Genomic DNA, 27,914 nt, shown 5'->3' on the forward strand with positions numbered 1-27,914 from the left:
GACCTCTTAAATACACTTTTGTGTTTGAGCTTTGCCCTTTTTTCTTATTTATTTTTTTAAGCTAAAAATAAGATTCACTGTGAATTTTCTCTATTTTGGAAAAATAACAAGATAAGTGTTATTTATTTATTTATTTATTTTATTAATTTATTTAATCAGGGACCATGCAGTTGTCATGGGACACATAAGCTTGTTGTTTCACACTGATTATTTTACTGCTTCTCACAAAGATTTCCACCACAATCTGGAGGTATTAAATGAGCCCTTGTACCACTAATCAGAGAGAGTGAAAGACTGCACATACACACGTGGACAAAATTGTTGGTACCCCTCAGTTAAAGAAGGAAAAACCCACAATTCTCACTGAAATCACTTGAAACTCACAAAAGTAACAATAAATAACAATTTATTGAAAATTAAATAATCAAAATCAGCCATTACTTTTGAATTGTTGATTAACATAATTATTTAAAAAACAAACTAATGAAATAGGGCTGGACAAAAATGACGGTACCCATAACTTAATATTTTGTTGCACAACCTTTTGAGGCGATCACTGCAATTAAACGATTTCTGTATTTGTCAATGAGCGTTCTGCAGCTGTCAACAGGTATTTTGGCCCACTCCTCATGAGCAAACAGCTCCAGTTGTCTCAAGTTTGATGGGTGTCTTCTCCAAATGGCATGTTTCAGCTCCTTCCACATATGTTCAATGGGATTCAGATCTGGGCTCATAGAAGGCCACTTTAGAATAGTCCAACGCTTTTCTCTCAGCCATTCTTGGGTGTTTTTGGCTGTGTGTTTTGGATCGTTGTCCTGTTGGAAGACCCATGACCTGCGACTGAGACCAAGCTTTCTGACACTAGGCAGCACATTTCTCTCCAGAATGCCTTGATAGTCTTCAGATTTCATCGTACCTTGCACACTTTCAAGACACCCTGTGCCAGATGCAGCAAAGCAGCCCCAAAACATTACTGAGCCTCCTCCATGTTTCACCGTAGGGACAGTGTTCTTTTCTTCGTATGCTTGGTTTTTGAGTCTATGAACATAGAGTTGATGTGCCTTACCAAAAAGCTCCAGTTTGGTCTCATCTGTCCAAAGGACATTCTCCCAGAAGCTTTGTGGCTTGTCAACATGCATTTTTGCAAATTCCAGTCTCGCTTTTTTATGAGTTTTTTTCAGCAGTGGTGTCCTCCTTGGTCGTCTCCCATGAAGTCCACTTTGGCTCAAACAACGACGAATGGTGCGATCTGACACTGATGTACCTTGGCCTTGGAGTTCACCTTTAATTTCTTTGGAGGTTGCTCTGGGCTCTTTGGATACAATTCCAACGATCCGTCTCTTCAATTTGTCATCAATTTTCCTCTTGCGGCCACGTCCAGGGAGGTTGGCTACTGTCCCGTGGGTCTTGAACTTCTGAATAATATGAGCCACTGTTGTCACAGGAACTTCAAGCTGTTTAGAGATGGTCTTATAGCCTTTACCTTTAAGATGTTTGTCTATCATTTTTTTCGGATGTCCTGGGACAATTCTCTCCTTCGCTTTCTGTTGTCCATGTTCAGTGTGGTACACACCTTTTCACCAAACAGCAGGGTGACTACTTGTCTCCCTTTAAATAGGCAGACTGACTGATTATGAGTTTGGAAACACCTGTGATGTCAATTAAATGACACACCTGAGTTAATCATGTCACTCTGGTCAAATAGTTTTCAATCTTTTATAGAGGTACCATCATTTTTGTCCAGGCCTGTTTCATTAGTTTGTTTTTTTAAATAATTATGTTAATCAACAATTCAAAAGTAATGGCTGTTTTTGATTATTTAATTTTCAATAAATTTTTATTTATTGTTACTTTTGTGAGTTTCAAGTGATTTCAGTGAGAATTGTGGGTTTTTCCTTCTTTAACTGAGGGGTACCAACAATTTTGTCCACGTGTGTAATATCAACCTGTATAGCCAGAAACCAGCCAGGAGTACCACAGTGATTACATAGTCCTAAGAGTGAAGCACAGAGATGGGAGTTTGATTCTTTCAGACTGCAAGAGTGCAAACTTGTTAGGAGTGCACACAAAGCATGGAAAAATCAATAATGAAAGTTGTCTAACTTTTGTTGCATTGACCTCCTACCATGGGACCTCTATTTTTAATATAGTTTAATGTAATAAATCTAAGTTGTGTTTTTAATTTTACATATAAGTAAGTATCCTACTGTTAAACATTGTAGTTTCAAAATTATTGTAAGATGTTACTTTTTTTATCATTTGGCATTGAAGTGATACTTCACAGGGGTTTATTCACTCCTCTTGTATAATGTCTGTGTGCAACAACAGAGAATGTTGTTCACTTTAGTTAACACAAACAGCTCATTCACAGGTTAAATTAAAAATGACAGAATGCAGAGGAAGGAGTAGCTGCGGTTTTGAAATAGTGATCAGATCAGAAATTAAACCTGAGAACATTTTAGACATTGTGGAGTGTGCATACTCAATGGGAACTTAATGAACTAAGAAGTGTTTTTTTTATAAATCAGTTATTTAAACTATTTGTCAAACATTTTTTTACTTGATTGTCCTTTTGTACTGTATTTACTATATGAGCATGTGTGTTTGTTTTCAGGTTCTCCAGCTTATAGTGCCCCAGAGGTTTTGCTGGGATCAGAAACCGATTTGTGCTCTGATCTCTGGGCTCTTGGTTGTGTCCTCTACTACATGTACACTGGTACGTACGCACGCATGCACGCACACACACACGATTGTAACAGTTGTCATTATTACACTTCTGATGAGCAATGGACTGAAATGAAAATGCAAAACGACAGAAGTGAAACGCTGTGCCAAACACCGAAGTGCGAGTACGTTATGCTATGCTATGCTATGCTATGCTATGTTTCCCAGGTAAACCTCCTTTTAGCTCTGACTGCCACACTGAGCTCACAGAGATGATTTTGCATCAGGATCCACCACCTCTCAGACAGACAGGTGATACAAACACTCAAAGATGTCATATTTGACAAATATTATTATTGCATTTTAGCAAAACAAGTGCTAGAAACTCTATAATGCATTTTAAAGGGCAACTTGCATATTGCTGTAATAGAGTTGTTTTTTGGTAATATTTAAGCTATCTTTGGTGTTGTTTCTTACAGTGTTTTCTGAAGGACCTCCCAGTCAGGACTTCCAGAGTCTTCTGAAAAGCTTACTCAACAAAAACCCAGATAAGAGGTCGAGTTCCTAGACCCAGGCCCAGCACGCAGTGTTCTGCTCTTGCTGTTTTTTTTTTTTGTCGTAACATTTATCAGGGCTGGGAATCTTGCTTGCAATTTGATTTGACCCCTATTGCATTACAGCATCCACATGTCAATTTAAAATTATAGGAGGTACATTGGAGTTTGAAGTGAAGCACATAATCAGCAGTAACAGTCAAGCAATGATGATGGTATTAAGATGCCTAAAGTATGAAAAGGAAACATTCCCCACATCGTTACACCATCACCACTAGCCCGGACTGACTGAAGACGTAATGGATGATGTATGGATTCGTGCCGTTGACACCAAAATCTAACCCGACCATCTGCATGCCTCAGCAGAGACAGAGATCCATCGGTTCAGACTACATTTTTCTCGTCTCCAGCTGTCTAGTTTTTGTGAGAATGTGCCCACTGCAGCCTCAGATTTCTGTACTTGGCTGATTGGAGCGACATGGTCCTCTGCTGCTGTAGTCCGTACGCCTCTAGGTTGGATGTGCAGTGCATTCTGAGACGCTTTCTGCTCACCCTAGAGTGGTTATCTGAGTTACTGAAGCTTTTATGTCAGTTCAAAACAGACTGGTTATTCTCCACTGACATTTTTCGTTAACAAGGCATGGCTGCTCACAGAACTGCTGCTCACTGGGTGTTTTTCTTACTTGCTCCATTCTGAGTAAACTCTGGAGACCAACAGTTACAGAAATTCTCTAACAGCCTGCTTGGCACTAAGAATCATGCTATGGTCAGAATCACTGACATCACATTTTCTCCCATTGTGGTGTTTGACATAAACACTAACTAGACCTGCATCTGCATTATTTTATGCATTCCACTGCTGCTGCATGATTAGCTGATATTTGCACAAATTAGCAGGTTTTCAAGTTTTCCTAATAAAGTTCTAGTTGAGTGCTTGTTATCTCAAAAGTCCTGGCTGATGTAAATCTTGTGTTCCCCTTGGTATTATGCTGTAGGGTGAAGGTGGGATTTTTCATCAGTTGACACATTATGAAGAAGGGCAACAGTGTAAAGTTACATCTAAGCCATATAAGGCATAAAACTATTATTTTCATGAAAAAAGTTAGCTGTACAGAAATTAAGTCTTAGGAGTTAAATCAACGACCAAAGAGTTGTTTTTTCCCATGATTATTTTGTAAAAGTTATTGTATTATCTTTTACCATTTGCATTGATATTATAAAAAAGTTTCAATAATACGGCAGGTATCACTCTTAATTTAAACAACATGCTGCAAGGTTTCTCAGGAAGTAGAGTATACTTACCTTTAGTTTTGAATGGATTAACTGTCCAGACCACTCCTCCTTTTGCATGGTGGGCTTGGTGTCATGCTTCTGTGTCGTAATGTTTAGTTTTGTTATTTTTCTTCTTCAGGATGAACTGGCCAGAGTTGCAAGATCATCCTTTTTGGACAGAAATACAAAAGGAAGAGGAGGACGCAGAAGAAACTGAAGAGGAGGATGAAGAAAGTAAGGAAGAGGGAAAAAGCCCTAATTTAAGGTGTGTTGATTCCTTATTTCTCTTAGTTTTTCACCATTATATAAACATTTTATTGTAGACATGCTACTGCATTTTGCTACATTTTCTTTGTGAAAAAGTAGCAATGCAGACATTAATGCTAGATGTGTTTTGTTCTGCCCACAATGCCTAGTCAAGCATCATTTAATCCACTCAGAGGGGCCAAATATTTTGAAACCCCTTTCAGTATGATTTCACACAGTTCAGTACCACAAAAACAACCTGCAGAAGCTCTGTAAATAGTCATTAAATGGTTCATATGCTGTTATTTTCAATACCTCCACAGACACACAGGACCCTGTGACCTTTTCCCTCCAGGAATGGCAGACAATCCTCCCAACAGCCACTCCACCATCACTCAGCCAGCCTGCAGGATGTCTAAAAAACAAATTTCATCACATGCAGCACCTGACAGACCAACTGAAAGAGCCACTGGTGGCCAACAGTCTGTCAAACACACATCCTGTGGAGCCTTAAGAAACAGCTGGACCCTGGAGCGGGAGGTGGGAAAGGAGAAAAGAGGAGAGAGGGAGGCGAACACCGAAGATGACCTGAAGCTCAGTGGAACTCAGCAGATGGGGAACAGTCTGCAGTGCAATAAGTCATTCACACGAGGTAACAGATTCCTTCATGTTTGTCTGTGGGTATGCTTGTTTGGTTTAGGTTAGGCATCAGAGCTTAATGCTTCACAACAACAGGCTATGTAATTTTGAAATGGTATGTTCTGGTTTATGCTAGTAATGAATTTGAATATGTATGCACATTGTGTGAACAGTTGCTGACTGGACAATATGTACTGCATTTACTGTATTCATACCCCCAACTTATAGGCTGTTTATCAGCAGCAGCAACAAACAGGAAGAAAGAAATTTTTAACTAATAAATAAGTTTGTTTATCCTTGTCCATCTTATTTAACTTCCAGCTGTAGTAATCAGCTGTTTCCAGCTATAAGTCCATTTCCATTGCTTTCTCTTCAATAGCAAATATTTTGATTTTTTTCCTGTTTGCTCCTATTTGCTCCTATACTCATCCCTGATCAAAATGTGTGCTCCATCTTACACCAAGTCATGGGTCTCAGCTGCATGTGTGTCACGATGGAGCCTACAAAATACGTGTGATTTAATACCTGATGTGCTTGTCTCTTCAGATAAAGTATCAGAGCTCAGACCGAAGAGTGGTGTAGACGAGGACAACACTGAGGCCATTTTTCTGCTCAGGTATTCCATCCAGTCTGGCTGTTTTCTGGGTCACAGAGTTATACCAGTTTTACCAACCTTTATCAGCCTGTTCTACCAAGTAAGCTAATTCCTCTGCCAAGGCCAGGGCCAAACCAGACATGTCTTTTTAGTGCTATTTGCTTGTTTGACTGTCAGCAGGTTTAAAAATACTACTGAGTTAAGTTTCATGAAACACAATAGAAGCACGAAGAATAGGCAAAGGAGCAGTTGATTAAATTTTGGTGTGAATCAAATTGCAGGACAGAGGTTTGGCCTTAATGGAGGACAGTGAGGTCTCAGTGCCCTTGTAGCTTGTCTTCTTTCTGAGAAAAAAATCTAAATCTAAAATCATCCATCCATCCATTACCAATGCATGGCTTAATCCTCATTCGGGTCGTGGGGGGTGGGGGTGGGTAGGTGGGATCTTCTAGCTGTGAGGTGACAGTGTTAACCACCAAGACTCTATGCAGCCCAATCTAAAATTAATGTAGTTCAAAAGGGATGTACTTGACTGAAACTCTGGGCGTATATCTACAAATGGTCTACAAGAAGCTTCTCAGTGTTCGAGCTTAGAATTCTTCTTTCTTTCTTTTATTTATTTGATCCATGGGACATTGCACAAATAAACATTAACCCCGAAGTGAGAGATGCATTATGCCAGGTTATAGCACGAATGCTAATTTCCACCTGTAGTCCCAGAGCAGGCAAAGACATACATCAACATACATGAGCATAACAAATAAACATTTTCCCAACATTAAACACACAGAAACTCATAAAATTAGTGACCTTGCTGGTACTCAAGAGTTTATCCAATGCAGTCTTGATCCACATTGAGTCTTAGGAGACCAGATTCTTCACTTCCTGTTGTTTTTCCAGCTCCTGTGCAAATTCAAGAAGGAGCTGCAGTACATCAGATTCTCCAAACCAGAACCAAGCACCTCAGGTTATTGTCTGTGTGTGTGTGTCAGTGTATATCTATGTTTTTAGTCTCTTCCATTGAGGTTGACTCCTCTTATCCTCTCCTTCCTTTCCCCTCCTCCCAGGCCAATAATAGAACCAACATCACATGCTGTGTGAAGGATCTTCTCCATACTGACTCTGATCTGACTGTCACTCCAATTATTGACAACCCCAAGGTACAGCCATACAATTATATTGCACACAGGGAAATACATTTTTATGTTTTTTTTTATCACAATGTTTTTATTGGTTTTCACATAAAAAATCTCTGCAAGAACAGTATTCCAACCTTTCCTGTCCCAGGTTTGCAGGTAAAACATTTGTTTATATATTGCACAGATTTTAGAAAAGATTTTTTTTTTTTTAAAAAAAAAGAAGAAACATGCACACAAGAACAAATAACATAACAGCAACAAAAAAAAAAAAAACATTACCTTGCCAGAAATTGATTGAGCTTAAAACCTTAACATGCCACCAAACATGAAAACAAATGGTACATTTACATACTTAGATGCACAAATTATATTGTATAGGTCCACAGCAAAATATTAATTTCAATTTAATCAGTATCTTCTGTCAAATCAAAATTTCCCACAAAATCTTTAAATTGTCCCCACACCTCTTCAAATATAGACAACTTTTTTTTCTAAAACATGTAATTCTTTCTAGAGGATATACTGTGAGCATCTGTTTCACCCAGTGCACCAGTTTGGGTCTCTTACTTTTTTTCCAATATATTGCAATTATTCTTTTTGCTTGTATCAGACACATATTAATCATTATTTTTTCAGTTTTTGAAAAATTGTGTTTTTCTGGATATATTCCTAAAATGAAAAACGCAGGACTTTTTGGAATATCCTTTGATATGATTGACTCTACTGCTATTTTAACCTCGTCCCAAAAGAGTTCCACTTCAGGACATGTCCACATACAATGGAACAATGTTCCTTTATCATTTAAACACTTTGTACATATATCAGGTACATTATGATTATATCTGTGCAGTTTTACTGGTGTAACATAGACTCTCATAAACCACTTGTACTGGAGAAGCCTAAATCGAGTATTGACTAATTGTTTATGTACACTGGCACATGCCAATTCCCAGTCCTCTTTTGAGATATTTGTTTGTAAATCCTCATTCCATGCTCTCAATTTGAAGTCTGTATTATCAGTCGAAGTAGACAATAATAAATTATATATCTCTGAAATAGCACCCCTACTCAGACTATTTTTAGTAATAATTTTTTCTAAAACTGTTTTTTGAGGTTTGTTCATATTATTCTGATTAGTTCTAATGAAACTCCTAAGTTGAAGATATTTGAATAAGTATTTTTTATTAATATTATATTTGTTTGTTATTTCCTCAAAGGACATTAAGGCATCTGTATTTGGTTTATAGAGATCTTTTATAGTATTTAATCCCTTCAATGCCCACTCTCGGAAAACAGTGTCTGCCCTTCCAGGAATAAAATCTTGGTTACCCCAAATTGGAGAATAGAGAGATAAATCACAAGACTCCTTTACAAATTTGCGTACTTTAGACCAGATTTGAATCATATTTTTAACTATCGGATTTTCACTTTTTTTAACAAGTTTAAAAATTTTGTCTGAATAAAGGTATTGTGGTAATGGTAAAATCAGACCCTCCGACTCCATCTCCCTCCACTGCGGGATGTCTTTTGTCTCGAAATAGAATTTAATTGACCTCAGTTGAGTTGCCCAATAATACCACTTTATATTTGGACATTTTAGTCCTCCTTTATTATATGGTAACTGTAATAAAGACAATCTAATTCGGGCCTTAGAATTTTTCCAAATAAATCCTGTAAATAATTTTTTAACCTGTTCAAAAAATTCAGTTGGTGGGGGCAAAGGTAGATTCTGAAAAATATACAGCATTTTGGGGAGCACATTCATTTTTATTACACTAATTCTACCAATCAAAGTAAGAGGTAAAGACATCCACCGATCCACCAATCCTGTTATATCATTCATTAAAGATTCGTAGTTAGATATAACAATCAAATTTAGTTTGCGCCTAATTTCTATTCCTAAATATTCAAAATGATCCACCACTTTAAAATATTGAGCTTGTGGGGCTGGTTTTTCCGCCTCTTTCTCATTGAGCAATAAAATAGAAGATTTAGTATTGTTGATTGTATAACCTGAGATTTTACTAAAATCCCTAATCAGATCTAGGATAGCAGGAATTGTCCTGCTCAAATGTGAGACAAATAAGATAACATCGTCAGCATAAAGTGCAACTTTGTGCTCAGTAATACCGATCGATATTCCACTTATTTTAGCATTTTTTCTGATGGCTATTGCCAGAGGTTCTATTGCTAAAGTGAACAAGAGAGGCGAAAGTGGGCAGCCTTGACGACATCCTCTTTTTATTTTAATTGGTTGTGAGATGTTTTTATGTTTTTTTTAATGTATATAACAGCCTGTGTATCTGTTTATTATCTACATATTGAGCAACAGTATCTCGAGCTGTTGAAGGTTAAATCCTAAAAATTTTCCTGGTTCTTTCTCATCATGTCATTGATTCAGAATATGCAATATTGTGTAGTATGTCAAATAATTTTGGATTATAGGTGAGTTGAAATATAAAAAAAAACTTGAAGGTATAGCAATCAAACTTTTCACAGATACTGTTCTTGATATCCATAATCTATGATGAAAAAAATTCAAGCAAATAGTAAAAGATGGACAAGTGATAATTTGAGGTGAAAAAACTCAATATTAATCAAAAACATGAAGGCCAGAGGAGCATTTCATGGCCATATAATAGAAAGACTTTCCGTTTTAGGAATCTATAAAACAATTCTATAATAGAAATGCATAATGTTAAATATGGCCTCTCTCCAAAACCAGGAAACCATCCGCTTGTGTTGCTGCAATGACTGAAATGCGATATTGGGATATAATAAATATATATTTAAGCATTTTCAGTTTCTATTCTCCCTCTGAGGAGTCTGCTGTTTGTGTTTTATTTTACCCCCAATACACAATGAATGTATAGGCTATAAACAATATTTGAGTGGACAAAATGAAATTAACGATTCTTGCTAATAACAGAGTTTTAAAGTTCTTTTTCACTCTGTTTAAGCTGTTTGCCAACTGATTTCAGTCAAATATGGTTGCTGGGAAAAACAGAAAATGGCAAAAAGGAGACAGCTCACACTGAAGTTGAACTTGTGGTGTTTTCTTACTATTTATTAGATTCTCAAGATCACTCCTGTGCGATTTGATCCTAAAACCCTTTGTGTACCGGCATATTCAGGTATGTTTTTTGAGTTATATCAAGGAGGTCAGTGTTAAAGCAGATCTCTGAGCGTGGTCACTGACCCAAGTTTATCTTGTAGTTGAATTTCTCCTCTCGATCCTCTTCCAGTTGAGAAGCTGCGGTCTCTGAGTGATGAAGAGTGGACCGTCTTCCTCTCGCAGCTCTGTTCATCCCTTGAAGAACAGAATCCCTCTACTTCTGTCTTCTCCTCTGGTGCTTCTTCTTCCACAGCCGTCCGGTCCAGACTCAACCTGCTGTGCTACCTCTGCTGTGTGGTTGGACACAAAGTTATCGCTAACAGGCTGATTAACTCAAAATTGGTAAGAAAACATTTCTTTATTTTGGGTCCTTGTTGGAATATTATCTGTTGGCTGGTTGTAATAGTGTAATTGTGCAGTTTGACAGAATAGTCTAGATCCTACCTGTCTGCTGTGTGGAACTGAGGTTAGAAGTTTAGATCTTTTTTCCACTTGTATGTTCGTAGATGTGATATAATAAGTTATGGATTTTTGTTTTTCCAGCCTGTTTGTTTTTCGCCCTCCTTGTGCTTTCTCTGTGACACATTTACCAGCCATTTGTTTCCCCCGTCAGCAAAGAGCTTCACTAGGAAGATGTAAGCGTGAGGCTCTCTCTGTTGCTCCCAGCTAGTCATTAGTCAAGTGCGAGTCATTAGTACTGCGCAAGGACAGACTCTCAGAGTTATTCAGGCCTGAAAAAGAACTTCACTTTCGTCTGACTTTGAGCATGGAATATGGAAGAGCATACACACATGGACAAAATTGTTGGTACCCCTCAGTTAAAGAAGGAAAAACCCACAATTCTCACTGAAATCACTTGAAACTCACAAAAGTAACAATAAATAAAAATTTATTGAAAATTAAATAATCAAAAACAGCCATTACTTTTGAATTGTTGATTAACATAATTATTTAAAAAAAACAAACTAATGAAACAGGCCTGGACAAAAATGATGGTACCTCTATAAAAGATTGAAAACTATTTGACCAGAGTGACCTGATTAACTCAGGTGTGTCATTTAATTGACATCACAGGTGTTTCCAAACTCATAATCAGTCAGTCTGCCTATTTAAAGGGAGACAAGTAGTCACCCTGCTGTTTGGTGAAAAGGTGTGTACCACACTGAACATGGACAACAGAAAGCGAAGGAGAGAATTGTCCCAGGACATCCGAAAAAAAATTATAGACAAACATCTTAAAGGTAAAGGCTATAAGACCATCTCTAAACAGCTTGAAGTTCCTGTGACAACAGTGGCTCATATTATTCAGAAGTTCAAGACCCACGGGACAGTAGCCAACCTCCCTGGACGTGGCCGCAAGAGGAAAATTGATGACAAATTGAAGAGACGGATCATTCGAATTGTATCCAAAGAGCCCAGAGCAACCTCCAAAGAAATTAAAGGTGAACTCCAAGGCCAAGGTACATCAGTGTCAGATCGCACCATTCGTCGTTGTTTGAGCCAAAGTGGACTTCATGGGAGACGACCAAGGAGGACACCACTGCTGAAAAAAACTCATAAAAAAGCCAGACTGGAATTTGCAAAAATGCATGTTGACAAGCCACAAAGCTTCTGGGAGAATGTCCTTTGGACAGATGAGACCAAACTGGAGCTTTTTGGTAAGGCACATCAACTCTATGTTCATAGACTCAAAAACCAAGCATACGCAGAAAAGAACACTGTCCCTACGGTGAAACATGGAGGAGGCTCAGTAATGTTTTGGGGCTGCTTTGCTGCATCTGGCACAGGGTGTCTTGAAAGTGTGCAAGGTACGATGAAATCTGAAGACTATCAAGGCATTCTGGAGAGAAATGTGCTGCCTAGTGTCAGAAAGCTTGGTCTCAGTCGCAGGTCATGGGTCTTCCAACAGGACAACGATCCAAAACACACAGCCAAAAACACCCAAGAATGGCTGAGAGAAAAGCGTTGGACTATTCTAAAGTGGCCTTCTATGAGCCCAGATCTGAATCCCATTGAACATATGTGGAAGGAGCTGAAACATGCCATTTGGAGAAGACACCCATCAAACCTGAGACAACTGGAGCTGTTTGCTCATGAGGAGTGGGCCAAAATACCTGTTGACAGCTGCAGAACGCTCATTGACAAATACAGAAATCGTTTAATTGCAGTGATTGCCTCAAAAGGTTGTGCAACAAAATATTAAGTTATGGGTACCATCATTTTTGTCCAGCCCTATTTCATTAGTTTGTTTTTTTAAATAATTATGTTAACAATTCAAAAGCGATGGCTGATTTTGATTATTTAATTTTCAATAAATTTTTATTTATTGTTACTTTTGTGAGTTTCAAGTGATTTCAGTGAGAATTGTGGGTTTTTCCTTCTTTAACTGAGGGGTACCAACAATTTTGTCCACGTGTGTATATACTTTTTATGATGAAGAATTTAGTTAAATCTAGTTATGTGTTAAAAATAATACATTAAAAAACTTGTTTTTTGTATATTTTCAAGACATCAGTACTGATCCAACATAATAGTGACTGTTTGGGTTCTACTCTCCCATTAGACCTTAAAAATGTACTTTAGTATTTTTTCTGAAGTGTTCAGTACCTTCTTATCTAATTCAAAGTCATAATGAACCAACATCCTATGCTTTGCTGCCGTGCATTATGGAATCTTAATCTTCTTTGGTTTTCTTCTTATTCTCTCTGTTGTTCTAATTTCCTTATTCAGCTTCTTGTGTTGACCCAGCAGTTGCGACAAGCTCCTAACTGGGATGTGTAAGTACATTATGTATCTATTTGCTTTTTAAACAGGGAACATTACTGCATGCTTTTCTTTTAAGATGCACAAATGTTGGACAAAGGGTTACTACCAACACTACTTATGTGGCACAAATCCACGGTTATAGAAAATCTACAGGCTGAAAAAGCCACAGCAGTCTGTGTTGGCATTAAATCATCGGGACCTTAATGCAGTTGCATATATCACATATGAGTATGTGTCTCTGCTTCTGTTTCTTTCTTTTGCTCCTCTTTCCCTTCTTTTATAGCTCTTTTAGCCCTTTAATAGTTTGGCCATTTACACTAATACATTATTTTTATTAGGGTCTGTGAAAGCTGAAACAAAGTAGGTGTTTACAAACTTGTTTTGTTTTCAGGTTAACAATTTCTGTCCTGTTTTTGCATTTATCAGGACTGTTGCCAGTTTTAGGAGATCAGAGATTGAAAATGCTGTTTTTAGAAAGTTAATAAGCAAACTGAAAATCAACACATTTTTATGAAATGCACATAAACAATGTTTTACAGGCGGAACAAGGTTCTCAGAGTGATGGGTCTACTAGCTCTGCACTGCAGTGACCTTGGAGAGGACAGCCCTGTTTCTGAGGTCTGGAACACACACAAACACACAGTCATGTTTACAGCTGTGGATATTAGACTGACTTCCATTCACTTCCCAGATACTTACTCTAACTGTAGTGGCTAGTTAAGGGGCATTGTAAAAATAGCATTAAACAAATCATTCAGAAAAAAAAAGAAAAGAAAAAATATATGTGATCCATTTTAGAGTAAAACAGCAAACTACATGTTTGAAATCACATAATAGTGTATAAAACACTAAAAACATTTGAACCAGGGTATTTCCATTTGCAAATATGTAGTGGACCTTAGACCTGCAGTACCAGTTTGCACCATAATGTGGCAGCCAATACCACACGGAGCTTACCTAATACACATAATATGAAGTAAGAAAAGACATTAGCTCATAAAAACATGCATAGAACAGAAAAACAGTGAGTGCAATGCTGCATGCACTCTGCATAGTTGATTCTTTAATTACTGTAAGTCTTGCTAGATATTACTGTGTATACCTCTGGTGGGTTTTTTTGTTTTTTGTTTTTGTTTAAAGATGTGCAGTTTTTCTTTTTACATTAATCTACTTGCTTTTCTTCTGTTTTGGGTCATATTATCAATGTTAAAAACCTTCTAGTTCAGCAAGAAGGAGAAAATCTGCCCTAAATTGAGATGTGGACTGGAAAAGTTATTCTGTCCACTCTAACTTTATAGTACCAGTGTGTACCAGCTGGTGGCGTTAAAACCCATCAGACAGCAGCCTGAGAGACTCTGAAGATCACCACACTCTTGCACACAGAAACATCCTGCTGGATTTCACTACGTTTTGTTCTATATACTTTTTTGTTGTATTATTGGTTATGATATTACACTGTGGTTTGCAACAGCTTGTTTAGAATAAAATATTGTACAGTAAGGTTTCTTTACATGATCACACTGATTAAATGGAGAGTTTCATATTATTATAATGCTAATCACAGCTATAGTTAATTCAAATTCAACTTTTGCCATAACTTTAGCTTTTACGTTTGCATTGATTTGCTGCTGTGTATATAATGTGTAACCTAATTTATTGTGTTACACAGAGCGATGTTTCTAGTGTTAAAGTTGCCCTTGAAGATATAAATGGCATAGCCCAAAAAATGTGTGTATGTTTTATCTGACAGTATAAATCAAAACATTTCAAGAGCATGTACCTAATGATTACCATACAGTCTAATCAACAACTCTGTAAAACAGTTTCAGCTGAAATTCCGACGTTCATGAAGGCAGATTTATCACAAGCCTTTTGTTTCAGACTACATTAGTTTTATCTAATAAACTGGTAACTAAGTATATAAAGCTACATCACCATAATTCCCATAATCTAGAAAGTCCTGTAAGGTAATAGGACACACTTGTCTACACACATATTTTCCTTGACAGAGACACACATTACTGAGGCTCAAACAAAGCTGTGCTGAACTAATTCAGTGTTAAAGCACTTTTGTATGGAGGTGAGATCTGGAGCTTCTTTCTCTTATTTGATCTTTTCATCCTTAACAGAACTTTCTCCTGTTCCTCTTTTTTCCACCTTCTCCCCACTCTTTTTTCTGCCTTGTCTTCTGTTTGATCACATCTGTTTATTCCAAGTAAAATCCATTCTGGCGCCGGTAATTCTTATCCCACATCTGCTCCCGTTTTTTTTTTTCTTCTTCTTTCTCCACTTGTTCTGGCACTTTACTGCTACTGAGTCGTCACGGCGATTTACAAAATGGCCGACTTTGCCACAGCAGTGTTTTTTCGGCGCGCTTGTTGTTAAAGACAAATGGCGGAACATTTTTTCCGCTTTCCTCCTTACCTCCTTTCAGTTACCATAGAATGACAAATTGTTAGAAAGAGACATTTGTGGCTGTGTAGCTTTGTGTGTCTGTTTGTGTCCATGGTCATGTGTGTGTCCATCTATGCGCTCAGCAGGGGGTGTGTGTGTGTGTGTGTGTGTGTGTGTGTGTGTGTGTGTGTGTGTGTGTGTGTGTGTGTGTGTGTGTGTGTGTGTGTGTGTGTGTGTGTGTGTGTGTGTGTGTGTGTAAGTGTGCTAGGCTTTTTTGAAGCATGTTTGTGTGAGCTCTCAGCAGGAGTCCTGTGTATGTAGTTCTCTGTGTCTGTGTGTCGTGCATGCGAATGCTCTGTGTTTGTGTGTGTCCATATGCTGTAGTGATGCTAACAGATGACCAATAAAACAAAACATACTTGCTTTTTCTTCTGGTGTTTTTGTGTGTGTGTGTGTGTGTGTGTGTGTGTGTGTGTGTGCGTTGTCTCAGCAGGGGTTCTCTTGCTGCAGTCCTGCTGATCGGTGTGTTAGGGCTGGGCTTAGTTACCATGGTAACTGCTATATGCTTCGATCAAGCCCAACACACACATTCACACACATACATGAGACACCTGTCTGTCTCTGTGTGTCTTCTTGTCTCACACTCTCCTTTCTTTCTGTCCTGTTTCCTTCACCTTTATCTCTCTCTACCAAATCTGTCTTTGTCCCTCACTTCTTGAATAGAATCGTGTGAGAATAAAATTTTCTGGGTTAGTGTTCCTAGTGCAAGCTTGCTGCCTTTTTTTATGCAATGTTTGAAAGCTGTGCTTTCAGAACCAACTACATATGATTTTCCCCTTCACTTATCATCACTTATAAAGTTTTCTGTGGCTTTACCAAGGGTTTAACCACTAAAGCTTCCCTGCACAGGGTGTTTCATGGGGATATTGAGTCTTAATGCATTTTAAAAGCTCAGAGCAATCTTTAGGAACACACATTCAGAGGATACCAGCTCCAGAAAGACACTACTGGAAGCAATTGTGAATAACTCTTGCAATGAAGAGATGACACTTTGAACTACCTACGTTGTGCAATTATCATAGTACGGTACTTTAAATTTTGATTTTAAAAAATCACAGTGGAATCTAGATTAGGACATTGTTGTTTTCTGGATATATCTATTCTTAAATCCTGAGCTAATCTACAACTAACATGGTGATTAATTGATGAAACTGTTTCAATGCAATATTTAGCTTTCATATTTGAGACATGCATTTGCTTTCTTGTGTTTTCTATTTCAAGGTTCAAGGTTTCTTTATTGTACCAAATGGTAAAATTGTTGTGCAAAAAGGAACTCAGTGATCCCAACAACAAATGAAATAGCAAAACACCCAACAAACATTCAGACCAGACAAATCACACGAAAAGCATAATCAGAAAAAAAAAAAGGAAGGGCATACATTATGTCATATCTGTCACTTTAAGACATATATATTACACAAGTGTCAGTCTTAGGTTACCTCAGTAAAAAGCTAGCATGTAAATTTAGGAAATTAAGCAAATTTAGGTGGAAGGCTGGTTGCTTGAAGATAAGAAGGTTACCTCTTTGTGCTCTACTGCTTTATGCACCAGTCTCTTCTCTCACTTTTTTCAACTCATTTTACCTGTAAAGTCTTGGCTTTTCCTTCTTTGTAAGATGAATAATTCGCAAGCTTTTCTCCATCTATTCTTTCTTTACCATCATTTGTCCTAAGTGTAGATGAACAGTAACTGCTATATTTGTGTGTAAATATGCTAAATGTTTGTGTATGTGTTGGATTGTCTCCTTATTCTCTGTCACTAGTGTGGGTCTGTTTATGCATGTTAATTGAGTGCATATGTTTGTGTTTCCTCATGTGCATTCATGTGCACTGTTTGATCTGAGGTGTTGATGCCGAGATAATGATAATGTGTTGAAATAGTCTGTGTGTTTTGTGTTTGCGTTTCCTTCTGGGTTGTTGCACAGCAAAGCCTTTCAGCACCCTCTGCCTGAGAGGAGCTGTATGACCAGGTTCTAAACATCCCAGAATCTCAACTTGTTGTTCAGGAGGAGAGAGAGAAGAACAGAGAACAATAGTATGGAAAACATATTTAGAAATACTTAAGGTAAAAACAACCTTTTCCTAGTTTCTAGATGCAAAGTATAGTGGTAATAATTCACAGCCCTAATCAACATTCCACTGATAAACAAATTATGTCTCAGCATGACAATACACCCCTTTTCTGTCGGCAAACATAACAAGAAAGAAAAACTCTTCTGGGAAAGTAAAGGATGTGTTGAGAGAAAATATGACAAACAAACTGTTAACACTTCTTAACCCTAACATAGACACAGAGATAGAGGTGAGAGACAGAGAAAACAAACCAATATGAGAAAAAGCTAGAGGTGAGAGACGGGCAGACTGAGAGATGCGTGATACATATATAGCAAACAAATTAGCAGAACAGGATGAGGGAAGGCAGAAGCAGAGAGCAAAACAATAGAGGAAGGAGAGAGAGAAAAGAGAAGGATGAAAAAGAAAAAGTGGAGAAGAGAGCGTGAATGACAGAGGAAGAGGCAGAACTTGCATCAGATCACAGAGGGGGGAAGCTGGCACTAATGCTAATGCCAGGAAGCAGCCAGCCAGCGAGGCTGCCTCTGCATATACTTAACTCTGTGTGTGTTTGCATGTGCAAGTATGATGTGCATTATAAGTGCATATTATAGCATGCATTTCTGTACCTAGTTATGTATGTGCATATAAAGAATGCTTCTAATACATCTGTGTGTTAGTTTATTCTGAACATGCATGTGTGTCCTTTATTGTGTGTGTGTGTGTGTGTGTCTGTGTGCGTGTGCGTTTTAGTGGTTTTCAGTGAGATTATTGTTGCTCCTGGCCATTTGATATTTTTTTCTTTCTGCTCTGCCTGTCTCTGGCTTTTATCCATTCTGTGTTTTTCAATTTCTTATTTTTTTTAGTCATATCTGGAAATTTTTCACTGCAATACTTTTAGTTGGAATTGTTTATTTTCTGTACACTGCATGTCTTCTGCCATTAAATAATAATCCATAATTGCCAACACTTTGGTGTGACATTGTAAGGACTGAGTTTTCTTGGTTTTATGTTATGATTATTCTATCTTTATTTCACAATTATGTGGTGCCATAGGATACGCTCAAGTCGGTCGTATCGTATTTGAACTGAGTTTACACTAGACTAGAGGCTGCTGAAACTGAGCAAAAAAGTAAAGATGGCTACAGAGCATTGTCAAGCATGAACTGATGTTTCTTGGTCATATACTTCAGCTATAGTCATGTATTACAAATCACAGTTTGTCCAGGTCTTGTTGTATTCTGGGACTGCACGTGAAGGTATACAACCTCTGTGACATTATGAAGTCTACCTGAAAGAGCTTTAAGTTAAACGACGACACATTTTCTTGTAAATTTCTATTTTTAGAGCAAATGTCTGTGTTCTTATGTTAATATATTGTCATTTGATCAAACATCAATGAAACAGAGGTTCTAATCAAGCTGTGTCTGATGCTCTTTCCAGGCTGTGTCCGCACTGACAGAGATGCTGAAGGAAAACCTGAAGAACAGTAAAATAAAACAGTTCCTGCTGCCACCACTTGGGGAGTTTCTTTACCTCATCTCCTCTCAGGTACTCATTGCATGTTAGAAGCCAATAAGAAAAGACATGAAAGAGACAGAGATACTATAGGTTACTAGTTTAAAGGAAACAAATCTATGGGTTCATGGACATCTGTACAAGTAAAAAATGGATTTACTTGCACATTTGTTTGCAGGCCCACTAAGAAAATTCTGTAGGTGGCAAGAATATTCTGTTTTTTTTAGTCTCTTTTTTGTAAAGATGGTTTTCTTTAAACTTTGTTGAATGGGATCAACTCTAATCTGTAATCAAAAATCCACTGAAATGTCAGTGATGTACAGTGTATGATACACATTTCTGACCACTGTGAATGTTTTTCTGCACACTGTTTGTATCAGCTATCCACTGACTCACTCATTGCACCAAAATCTTAGGGACAATATTTCTTAGTGATTGACTTTTTGTTGTTGCTGTTGCAAACAAAGAAATCGGTAGTTAAAATCAATGAGACTGCTGATTTCGCCAAATGTGTTTTTCTGTAATTAGTAACCTGCAGTGCTTAATTGTTATTAATTAAAAACTCAGACAAGTTGTCTGGTTTTCCGCTACATACTAGACCTGGCAATGTCATAATCAAACAATTTAATTAGCTTTTTGATTAATATCTTTACAAGCTGTGAAAAACAACATAAAAACAATGTTTCCTTTGCTGCTCACATTGGTAACTCACAAGTTCAAACAGTAGTAGCCTGAGTCCATAGACTGTATTAGTATATAAAACACAGACATAGACACAGTGATATTACCTATTTTTTTGTGAACTACCATTTTCTCCACAGTTTGACATTTGGCCAGCTCTATTTTTTCACTTTTAAAGCTTGGCAGAATGAGTAAGGGACGAATCAGACTTAGAACTTAGAACTTGAGCAAATTAAGTACAGCAATACAGTGTAACTTGTCAGTCATAAGGTAGCCCTTCCCTACAATATGCTTGCATCATTGTCATCGCAACTGTAGTTTATCAAATGAACATAAATGAAGCTTTTAATGAGTGATTGAGACCATCTACTTATTAAGAAAATGTTTACTGAGGTGACAAATTAAGGGAAAGTAAAACAATTTTCTTGCAAACTTTTATACAGTCTGACTTCATTTTCTAACCAAAAGAGTCGCCCCCTCTGGCCATTAAGAATGCAGGTGTAGAGCACTTAGGCATTGGCTTCACCTCTCAGACCTGGAGGCTGTATCAAACTCTTATATACAGTCAAAAGCACACAGTAAAGGTGCTCACCTCAATTTGTTCTGCAAGTAATAAGCAAACTACTGTTAAAGGCCCCATGCTGTTTCCCTTTTTAATAAATCAATGGAAGTCTAAAAGATCCCCAGAATGTCTTTTAATGTTTCAACTTAGGACACTGCGATGATGGTTTGTTTTACAATAACTTTATATCCTCTGGTTTTAGCCTTGTTCCAAATGATCTGTAGAATTAAATACAGTTGATCTGAATGAATGTAAGAAACCAAGACTTTCTAATGCTTCTAACTTTCTCTCTGAGGGATCACTCTACATGTAAATGTAGTTGAATTCTCTGACCTGTGGGCTTATGATCAGAGCTAATGGTAATGTTAGCCACATAGACCATGCAATGTGCTAACTTCTTCTTCTTCTTCTTTTCCTTTCGGCTTTCCCCTTCAGGGGTCGCCACAGCGAATCAATTGCTTCCATCTAACCCTGTCTTCTGCATCCTCTTCTCTCACACCAACTACCTAACTACCTAATGTGCTAAAACTAAGGATTTTTTCAATTGTTGTGGGGACATTGCTGTCAAAAATACAAGTAATCCAATGAATCCTTAGTTTCAAAGATTCAAGTGCATGATGACTCTGGTGTTCACTCTTATCATGGACAATAGAACATTTTTAGCGTGCTATGCTTGTGGCTGAGACATTTTAGAGTTCCAGTTAACATTAATGGCTCTAGAAAGTGAATAAAGCTGTTGGACTGCACGCATTTGAAAGTTTTTACCTAAACAACTACTGTTTACCCAGTTTTTACGAAGAAACTGTACAAAATTCTTGCTGTCTCGTAAAGCCAGGAAGCTGTGTAGTTGAGGTGAGGACAGAGGAATGGTAGTAACCATCCTCATATTTCCACAGCTTTTAATTTGCACTTCCAAATTTAGAAAACTACAAAACACAATAAAAATGCATTTTCGGCATAAGTGACCTTTAAAACAAACTAGCCCATAACATTGCTTTATATTGTACTCACCTTGTACTGAACTTGTAGGCCATTTAGACTGGCTAAATATTAATAGTGAAAATCACCTCTCAAAAGTTTCTTTTTTTCTAACCCTGGAAATGGAATGAATTTCTTTTGAGTCAATGAGTCAAAATAAATCAGCATTGATTCCACATGCTAGAAAGATCAAAGGACATTTTCTTATTGCTTTAGAGAGACGGAGCTATATTGAGTGAAATGAATGAAGGTGAGTCCTCTGTCATCGGGTAATGGAGTTTAAATTTACATGCTGACTAAATGGAACTGAAGGAGAATTGACCCCCATCCCTGAAAATTACGAGAGTAAGAGTGGAGGAGGCCTCGTTTGACTTCATTAAAAAGGGTGACGCCAATTTATTTCTGGTTAACCTCAATCTAGCCAGGCAAGTTAATTAAGCATAAGATTTTTATTTACACGACTGATGGATAACCTTCAAAAATCAATCACTCTGCCTGATTACACTTATTACTCTCCTGAAACAGTAGAAAATCTCCGAGTAGAATCTCCTAATAAATTGACTTTTCAGGTCCTGCAAGAGTTGCTTTTCCACTGATAATATTGTGATCTTCCTCTCTCAGAGAATCCAGGACCATTAAAGTGCAAATTTTGATTATTTAGTTACACTAACAAAAGAAAATACACACACAAACATACAGACATTGGTGTGAAAGGACATTAGGTGTAATAGAGTAAATGAGAGTTTAATCAAGGAGCAAAGGAGAATTTATCTCAGTATAGCAATAGCTGTGAACCATTAAATACATTTGTGCCTCATGAGTAAAATCAAAATGACTTTTACTATGAAACATCCCAGATTTTGGGCCTTTCTCGTCTCTCCCTGCTCTACAGAAATCAGTGCATGTTTACCAACTGTAATGTTTTGCTCCTAGATATGCCCAAAAACTCTAATAGAACTATCGCTTGTAGAGTAAGCTGAAGGACAGAAGAGCGCATTACTTGTGTTTGGCTGTTTTAGAATAGATAATATACGATGTTTTTACTTGTTTATAAATATAAAAACAGACTTGCCCCTGACTGTATTATTGATATGCTGCCAAAATACTGGTTGAGCTCTAAGAACCACAGATCCTCGGCTTTCTGTTGTATGAAAAAATTCTAAAGGTCTGCAGTGTGTTCAAGCTGACATGTACTGAGATGAATGTGTATCTGTTTATGTACTGTGCATATATCAATGATTTGCTGTTGTGCCTTCTAGGTTTTCTATCTGCTTTTTTATGTTAAGCAGTGCTAGTGATTAAATGAACTGACTTGTAAGGCCAGTGTTAAGGCCAATTCATGCTTTCTGCAACAGTGTGCGCACTCTTCTGTGACTAAGCTACAAGGGGAGTAGTGCACAAGATCGCCAGTAGTGTGCCTGTGCAAATAGTTCAGATACAACCTAAGCCTTGATTATAATCCAAAAGGCAAGAAGATCCCCAGTTCACGTCCCGGTCTGAGCCTGGGATCTTTCTGCATGAAGTTTGCATGTTCTCCCTGTGCATGTGTGGGTTTTCTCCATGTACTCCGGCTTCCTCCCACAGTCCAAAAATATGCTGAGATTAATTGATTACTCTAAATTGCCCATAGGTGTGAATGTGAGAGTGATTGTTTGTCTATATATGTAGCCCTGTGACAGACTGGCAACCTGTCCAGGGTGTCCCCTGCCTTCACCCGAGTCAGCTAAGATAGGCTCCAACACCCCCGCGACCCTAGTGAGGATAAAGCGGTGTATAGAGAATGGATGGATATATGCATGTGCAGCATGTTGTATCTACATATTCAGCACATGCACACTACTGCTGAAAATTCACAATATTGCCCTCTTAGTGTAGTCACCACACAGACACAAATTTAGCTTGTGCAATGAAAATGAGGTCATGCAGACCCTGTGCATACTCGTATAGTATAATACTGGCCCAGGGGTCCTCCTACCAAACTTTAAACAGAAAGGAAAGTAGCATAATCACAACAATTACTCATCCATGGCTTTCGTACCTGTCCAGATGTGCATCAAGAGCATATAATCAAGGATTTAGGCTACCTGCTTGCTTAAATTGGGATAGAGGATTGGATTCTCTAGCTGTCTCTGTACTTCAGTCGATGATAGTAATTGCACAACTTTTATTGTTGGTATGGTTTCTTTGTCATAACTTTGCAGTTATTTCAGTATGAACTTCAAAATTGGATTTTTCTCCAGCAATGTCTCTAAAGAAATAATAGCTCTGCAAACCCTGCTATTTGATTTGTACCGAGTCATTTGAGAGTTTTGCTGGAATGGCAGTGTGGCTGTCTAGTGGGTTTTTACGTCATTATCAGTAATCAGCTGTTCTCAAGGTTAGGTATAACCCACAACCTTAAAGGGGAACTTCGTTTTTTTCAACCTGGGGTCTGTTTTCATATGTCGTTTCATACATGTGAGTGATGGAGAAATGAATTTTCGACATAGCTCCAGTATTTAGCCAGGCAGGCAGCTTAGCAGCTCAGCTAGCGAAAAGTATGGGGCAACCTGCCCCCCCGCGTCAAAGTCCACCCTAACGTGCTTTTTTTCCCCACACTGACCGGCTCGGATAGTCTCAACGGGTTGAATTTGTTGTGGTCTGTATCCAAGTCTCAGGACACTAGAAAGCAAATCTCGTTCCGCTATCGCGCGATTTCGGAACGAGATTTGCTTTCTAGCGTCCCAAAATTTGGATACAGACCACAACAAATAGCGATCGCCAAGTAATGTGGAGGTTTTCGTTCACTTCTCATCTCTAGTATTTTGTGGGACACTCGTTGAGATTTTCCGAGCCGGTCAGTGTGGGAAAAAAAGCACGTTAGGGCGGACTTTGACGCGGGGGGGCAAGTTGCCCCATACTTTTCGCTAGCTGAGCTGCTAAGCTGCCTGCCTGGCTAAATACTGGAGCTATGTCGAAAATTCATTTCTCCATCACTCACATGTATGAAATGACACATGAAAACAGACCCCATGTTGAGAAAAAACGAAGTTCCCCTTTAATGAACACCACCAAAGTACATGAACCTTTACTGAACTATAGTTTTCAGGTTCTTACCAGACGATTTCTGTGTTGTACACACAGTTGTGGTGAAAATCCTGAAACACTACATGACCACAAATGTCAACACAGTGCTTACTGACAAATGTGCATGACCACAAATCACACCAGTGAGGATTGAAGTAAATTCTTTCATGCATCATTTACGGCATATGATGCTGAAGCTTCTCACTGAATGCTATTTACAATAATAGGTAAAGTCTCTGAACAGCATCAGAAGCAGCTAACATCTTCATTACAACCAGTGCTAATGAAAGTCTTAAAATAAGATGTGAAGTCTTTCTGACAACTGGACCTACTTTACTTGTATAATGGCAAGAAAAGCATTTTATTTGAGTAGAATGGCCCCTTTAGTGTCCCCAGGTACTGTAAAATCATCTGCTTTACTCCTCTCTGCTGTTTTACTGCAGCAACAGTCAATGACAACGATTAGCTATTGCCTCCAGTGCTGTCTTTATCCTCAAGGTTAGATGTAGCCTAGAGCCTAGGACAGTAGCAATGGAGCAGACATTGTTTCATAAAAAGGTAGAAATATTGGTTGAGATAATCTGAATTTTGTGCAATGTAAGACAGTGCTGGTGTGACAGTGAAACAGTAAAGTGCGCTGTGTCAGGAAAAGAGGCACACGTTCATCATGATCAATTGAATAATTGTAGACTTGAGCAACAGGAACTGTATCAACAATTTCAATAAATAATTAAGTTATTTATCAAGCAAAAATACTAAGCAATTCTTATATAAATGTAAATTAGTTGTTGTGGGATTTTGGACAGAGTACATCCAGTTTCAAAACAGCAATATAAACTCTTGCAAAGGATGGGCATTTAAAAAAAAAAAGTTCTTGCATTTTACATTCTAAAAGATGAATGGGCTGTCTGTGAAATAATCAAAGAAAAAATTGTATAAATCTAACCAATCATAATTTGGAGTAGCATGACGTATGTTAATGAGGGATCAGGATAACTTTGCAACAATGCCACTGTTCTGCAAAGAGTTCCAAGCATTAAAATGTTCCCCTACATAAATAAAATCAATACGTGAACAATTTTCCTTCAAACTGTGATCATTACGCTTGGGAATATCTGTGCTGAAAGTATGACTCGCCTCTCAATGTAGCACAATAGCAAAAAGGTGGAGGTGGGAAATGTTTTTTATAGAGGAGGTACAGAAGCTTAACGCTGGATGTTCTGTGTCTTGACTCTGAAGGTGTAACATTCGACGCTCAAACAATTCACATTAATTTTATGTAATTATATCACCTAATATTTCAAGCATATGCTGTGTTTCTAAGTAAACAATTATTTTGATGAAACAAAATCAAATAAATTTAATGCAGCAAAGTCAGGTTCATACATATCCATGATAACTAAGTGATCAAGATGTCTTGACTCCTCTTGCTCCTTTTCCCCCGGCTGACTTGGCCCTTACTTGCCCTTTTCCTCACTCCTCTCTACTTGCATCTCCTCCACTTTATCTGTCTGCCTTCCTCTCACTCCCACTCCACTCCTCCACTGCCCCCGCCTCCCTAACTGTACCCCTCCTGCTCTCTCCACTCACCCTTTCTCCCTCTCTTTTCTATGCCTCTCTATCAGGAGGAGAAGAGAGGCTCCCCAGAGGGACTGTGGTTCGTTCCCGCTGCCGCCTACACTGGCTTAATGAGGAGCCTGCGGGAAGGGGTGAGTGTCTCAGTGTATGTCTGCGTGAGTCTGTTTGTGTCTGTGTAACTGTGACTAAGTCTCTCTCGCTGTGTGTGTGTGTGTGTGTGTGTGTTTGTGAGTGTGTGGCAGGGGATCCCTGTGAACAGTAATGATGAGGCAGCTGTGGGGGCCTAAAGCGTTGTTTGCCAGCTGCAAGTCAAGGGCATGCAGAGCAGTCACACACACATGCGTGCACGCACACTCTTACCTGCATCAAACACAACCCTTTACTGCTCAGCAGCCTGACCTCAGCAGCAATTAGGACCCTCCAGACACACACATACCGAAGACGGAGCAGAAACACAAGCGGAAACGTAGATAGTTCTTTCCTTTCCGCTGGCTGTCTCGCATTCTGCTTCTTCATTTTTTTATATTTTTTTGGCATTTTTCCCCCCTATTCTATCTTGTATCTTTTTCGATATAATTATTAAAAGGTGAAATTATATAACTTTCTTTGGTCTAACTGTAAAACAAACTGACAAATAAACAGATGGGTGACATAATAAAAGAACAGTTAGGAAGAGCTCTGCTGGAGGAATGAACTCTATTCTTTTAAAAGATATTCTCTCACACTGTCGCACATGAATCATATAATTTTCAGTTTCACAAAACCATTTGGTGGCCTTTTGTGCCCTCTGGATAGAGGCACTGTTATCCTGGAAGAGACCACCCCCATCACGGTAGAAATGTTTCATCATTGGATAAAGATGATCACAAGTGTTTTTCAGTGACCTTTCCCTGTAAGGCCACAAGTGGACCCAAGCCGTGCCAGCAAAATGCCCCCACAGTATAACTACACCACCCCACCCTGTCAGTGTAGGAGTCATGGGGTCCGGTTCAATTTGTCACTCATCTGTATCTCCAGTAAATAAGCAGTACTGTGTTAAGAAATACATGGGTCATGTATTAATCTATCATGCCATTGATAAGTGGAGACTCATCTGATCAGCTTGATTTTAACTTGGTGCTTCTTAACTCTAGCAATGAGTGCCCAGAATTTATGCTTGGTTCAGTGTAGCTACAGAGGAAAAATGAGTTTTTACTACTTTCACTACTTGTTTTGGTTGAACTGTGTACAACTGAGCCACATCGTGAGCTAATCATCATGTTTCTCTGCGTAGTGTTCTTACACAGTCGCCTTTTGCTCCAGAACGAGGAAGCCTTTGTTGGTTGGTGAGACTTAAAGATACAACAAACAGATAGAGGGAAACTAGGAGATGGATGGATGTTGTTTTGTCTCTCAGAGACAGTCAGGGTCTTACAGCGATGGCCCACTGTAGCAGACTGCGTATAGATAAAACTGGTTGGCACAGTTGTCAGCGAGTATCAACTGTTGCTTCATTACCACTGGGAGTGTAGTCGGGGGGTAGATGAACAGAGTAGGGGTGTGTGTGTGTGTGTGTGTGTGTGTGTATATGTGTGCATATGTGTGCATGCGTGTGTGACAGGAGCAACCAGAGGGGTGTAGAGGGTGGGGGTGGGGGGTGGGGGTGGGGGGGTGGAGACGGTTGACTTATTTATCATTATTGAGCTGTGAGAGTATGCTGATGGAAACACACTCCTCACACAGCCTTAGGGACCAGACACTCATCCTCAGACCCAACCTGCCTCACTCTCTTGCCATCTCTCCCTCTCCTCCGCCCTGACTACCTGCTTTTCCACAAGAATTGCATTTTATACTGTGTTACAGAGCTGTCCAAATAGTCTAACTTTGTCTCATGGGCATTGCATTTCCCGGAGTTAACAAAGTGATCATTCTACACCACACTTTACAGGAGAGTCATTTAGTTTGGAATGAAAACAGTCCCTTCAGCAAACAGACATTAAAAACAAGCCTTTCTTCTAAGTTAATGCACTGTTGCAAATGCAGACCAAAGCAGAACT

The 27,914-nt window shown here is 38.5% G+C and overlaps 2 protein-coding genes across 3 annotated transcripts in view; one reads left to right on the forward strand and one right to left on the reverse strand.

Moving 5' to 3' along the window:
* Nucleotides 1-27,914, reverse strand: part of LOC110966537 (trafficking kinesin-binding protein 1-like) — a 165,709-nt gene that overhangs the window by 67,450 nt on the left and 70,345 nt on the right. The window lies entirely within an intron of this gene.
* Nucleotides 1-27,914, forward strand: part of ulk4 (unc-51 like kinase 4) — a 104,667-nt gene that overhangs the window by 2,743 nt on the left and 74,010 nt on the right. For both annotated transcript variants that reach the window (XM_022190426.2, XM_051957419.1), the window contains exons 6-19: nt 2,615-2,716; nt 2,893-2,976; nt 3,144-3,219; nt 4,630-4,755; nt 5,060-5,388; nt 5,922-5,991; nt 6,871-6,937; nt 7,038-7,130; nt 10,183-10,243; nt 10,355-10,566; nt 12,955-13,001; nt 13,530-13,608; nt 18,939-19,046; nt 25,926-26,009. In XM_022190426.2, the coding sequence (XP_022046118.2) occupies nt 2,615-2,716; nt 2,893-2,976; nt 3,144-3,219; nt 4,630-4,755; nt 5,060-5,388; nt 5,922-5,991; nt 6,871-6,937; nt 7,038-7,130; nt 10,183-10,243; nt 10,355-10,566; nt 12,955-13,001; nt 13,530-13,608; nt 18,939-19,046; nt 25,926-26,009 (1,538 nt within the window). The remainder of the gene's footprint in view (nt 1-2,614; nt 2,717-2,892; nt 2,977-3,143; nt 3,220-4,629; nt 4,756-5,059; nt 5,389-5,921; nt 5,992-6,870; nt 6,938-7,037; nt 7,131-10,182; nt 10,244-10,354; nt 10,567-12,954; nt 13,002-13,529; nt 13,609-18,938; nt 19,047-25,925; nt 26,010-27,914) is intronic.

The sequence above is a fragment of the Acanthochromis polyacanthus genome, chromosome 12, assembly GCF_021347895.1.
Source record: "Acanthochromis polyacanthus isolate Apoly-LR-REF ecotype Palm Island chromosome 12, KAUST_Apoly_ChrSc, whole genome shotgun sequence".
In the NCBI taxonomy this organism is placed as follows: Eukaryota; Metazoa; Chordata; class Actinopteri; family Pomacentridae; genus Acanthochromis; species Acanthochromis polyacanthus.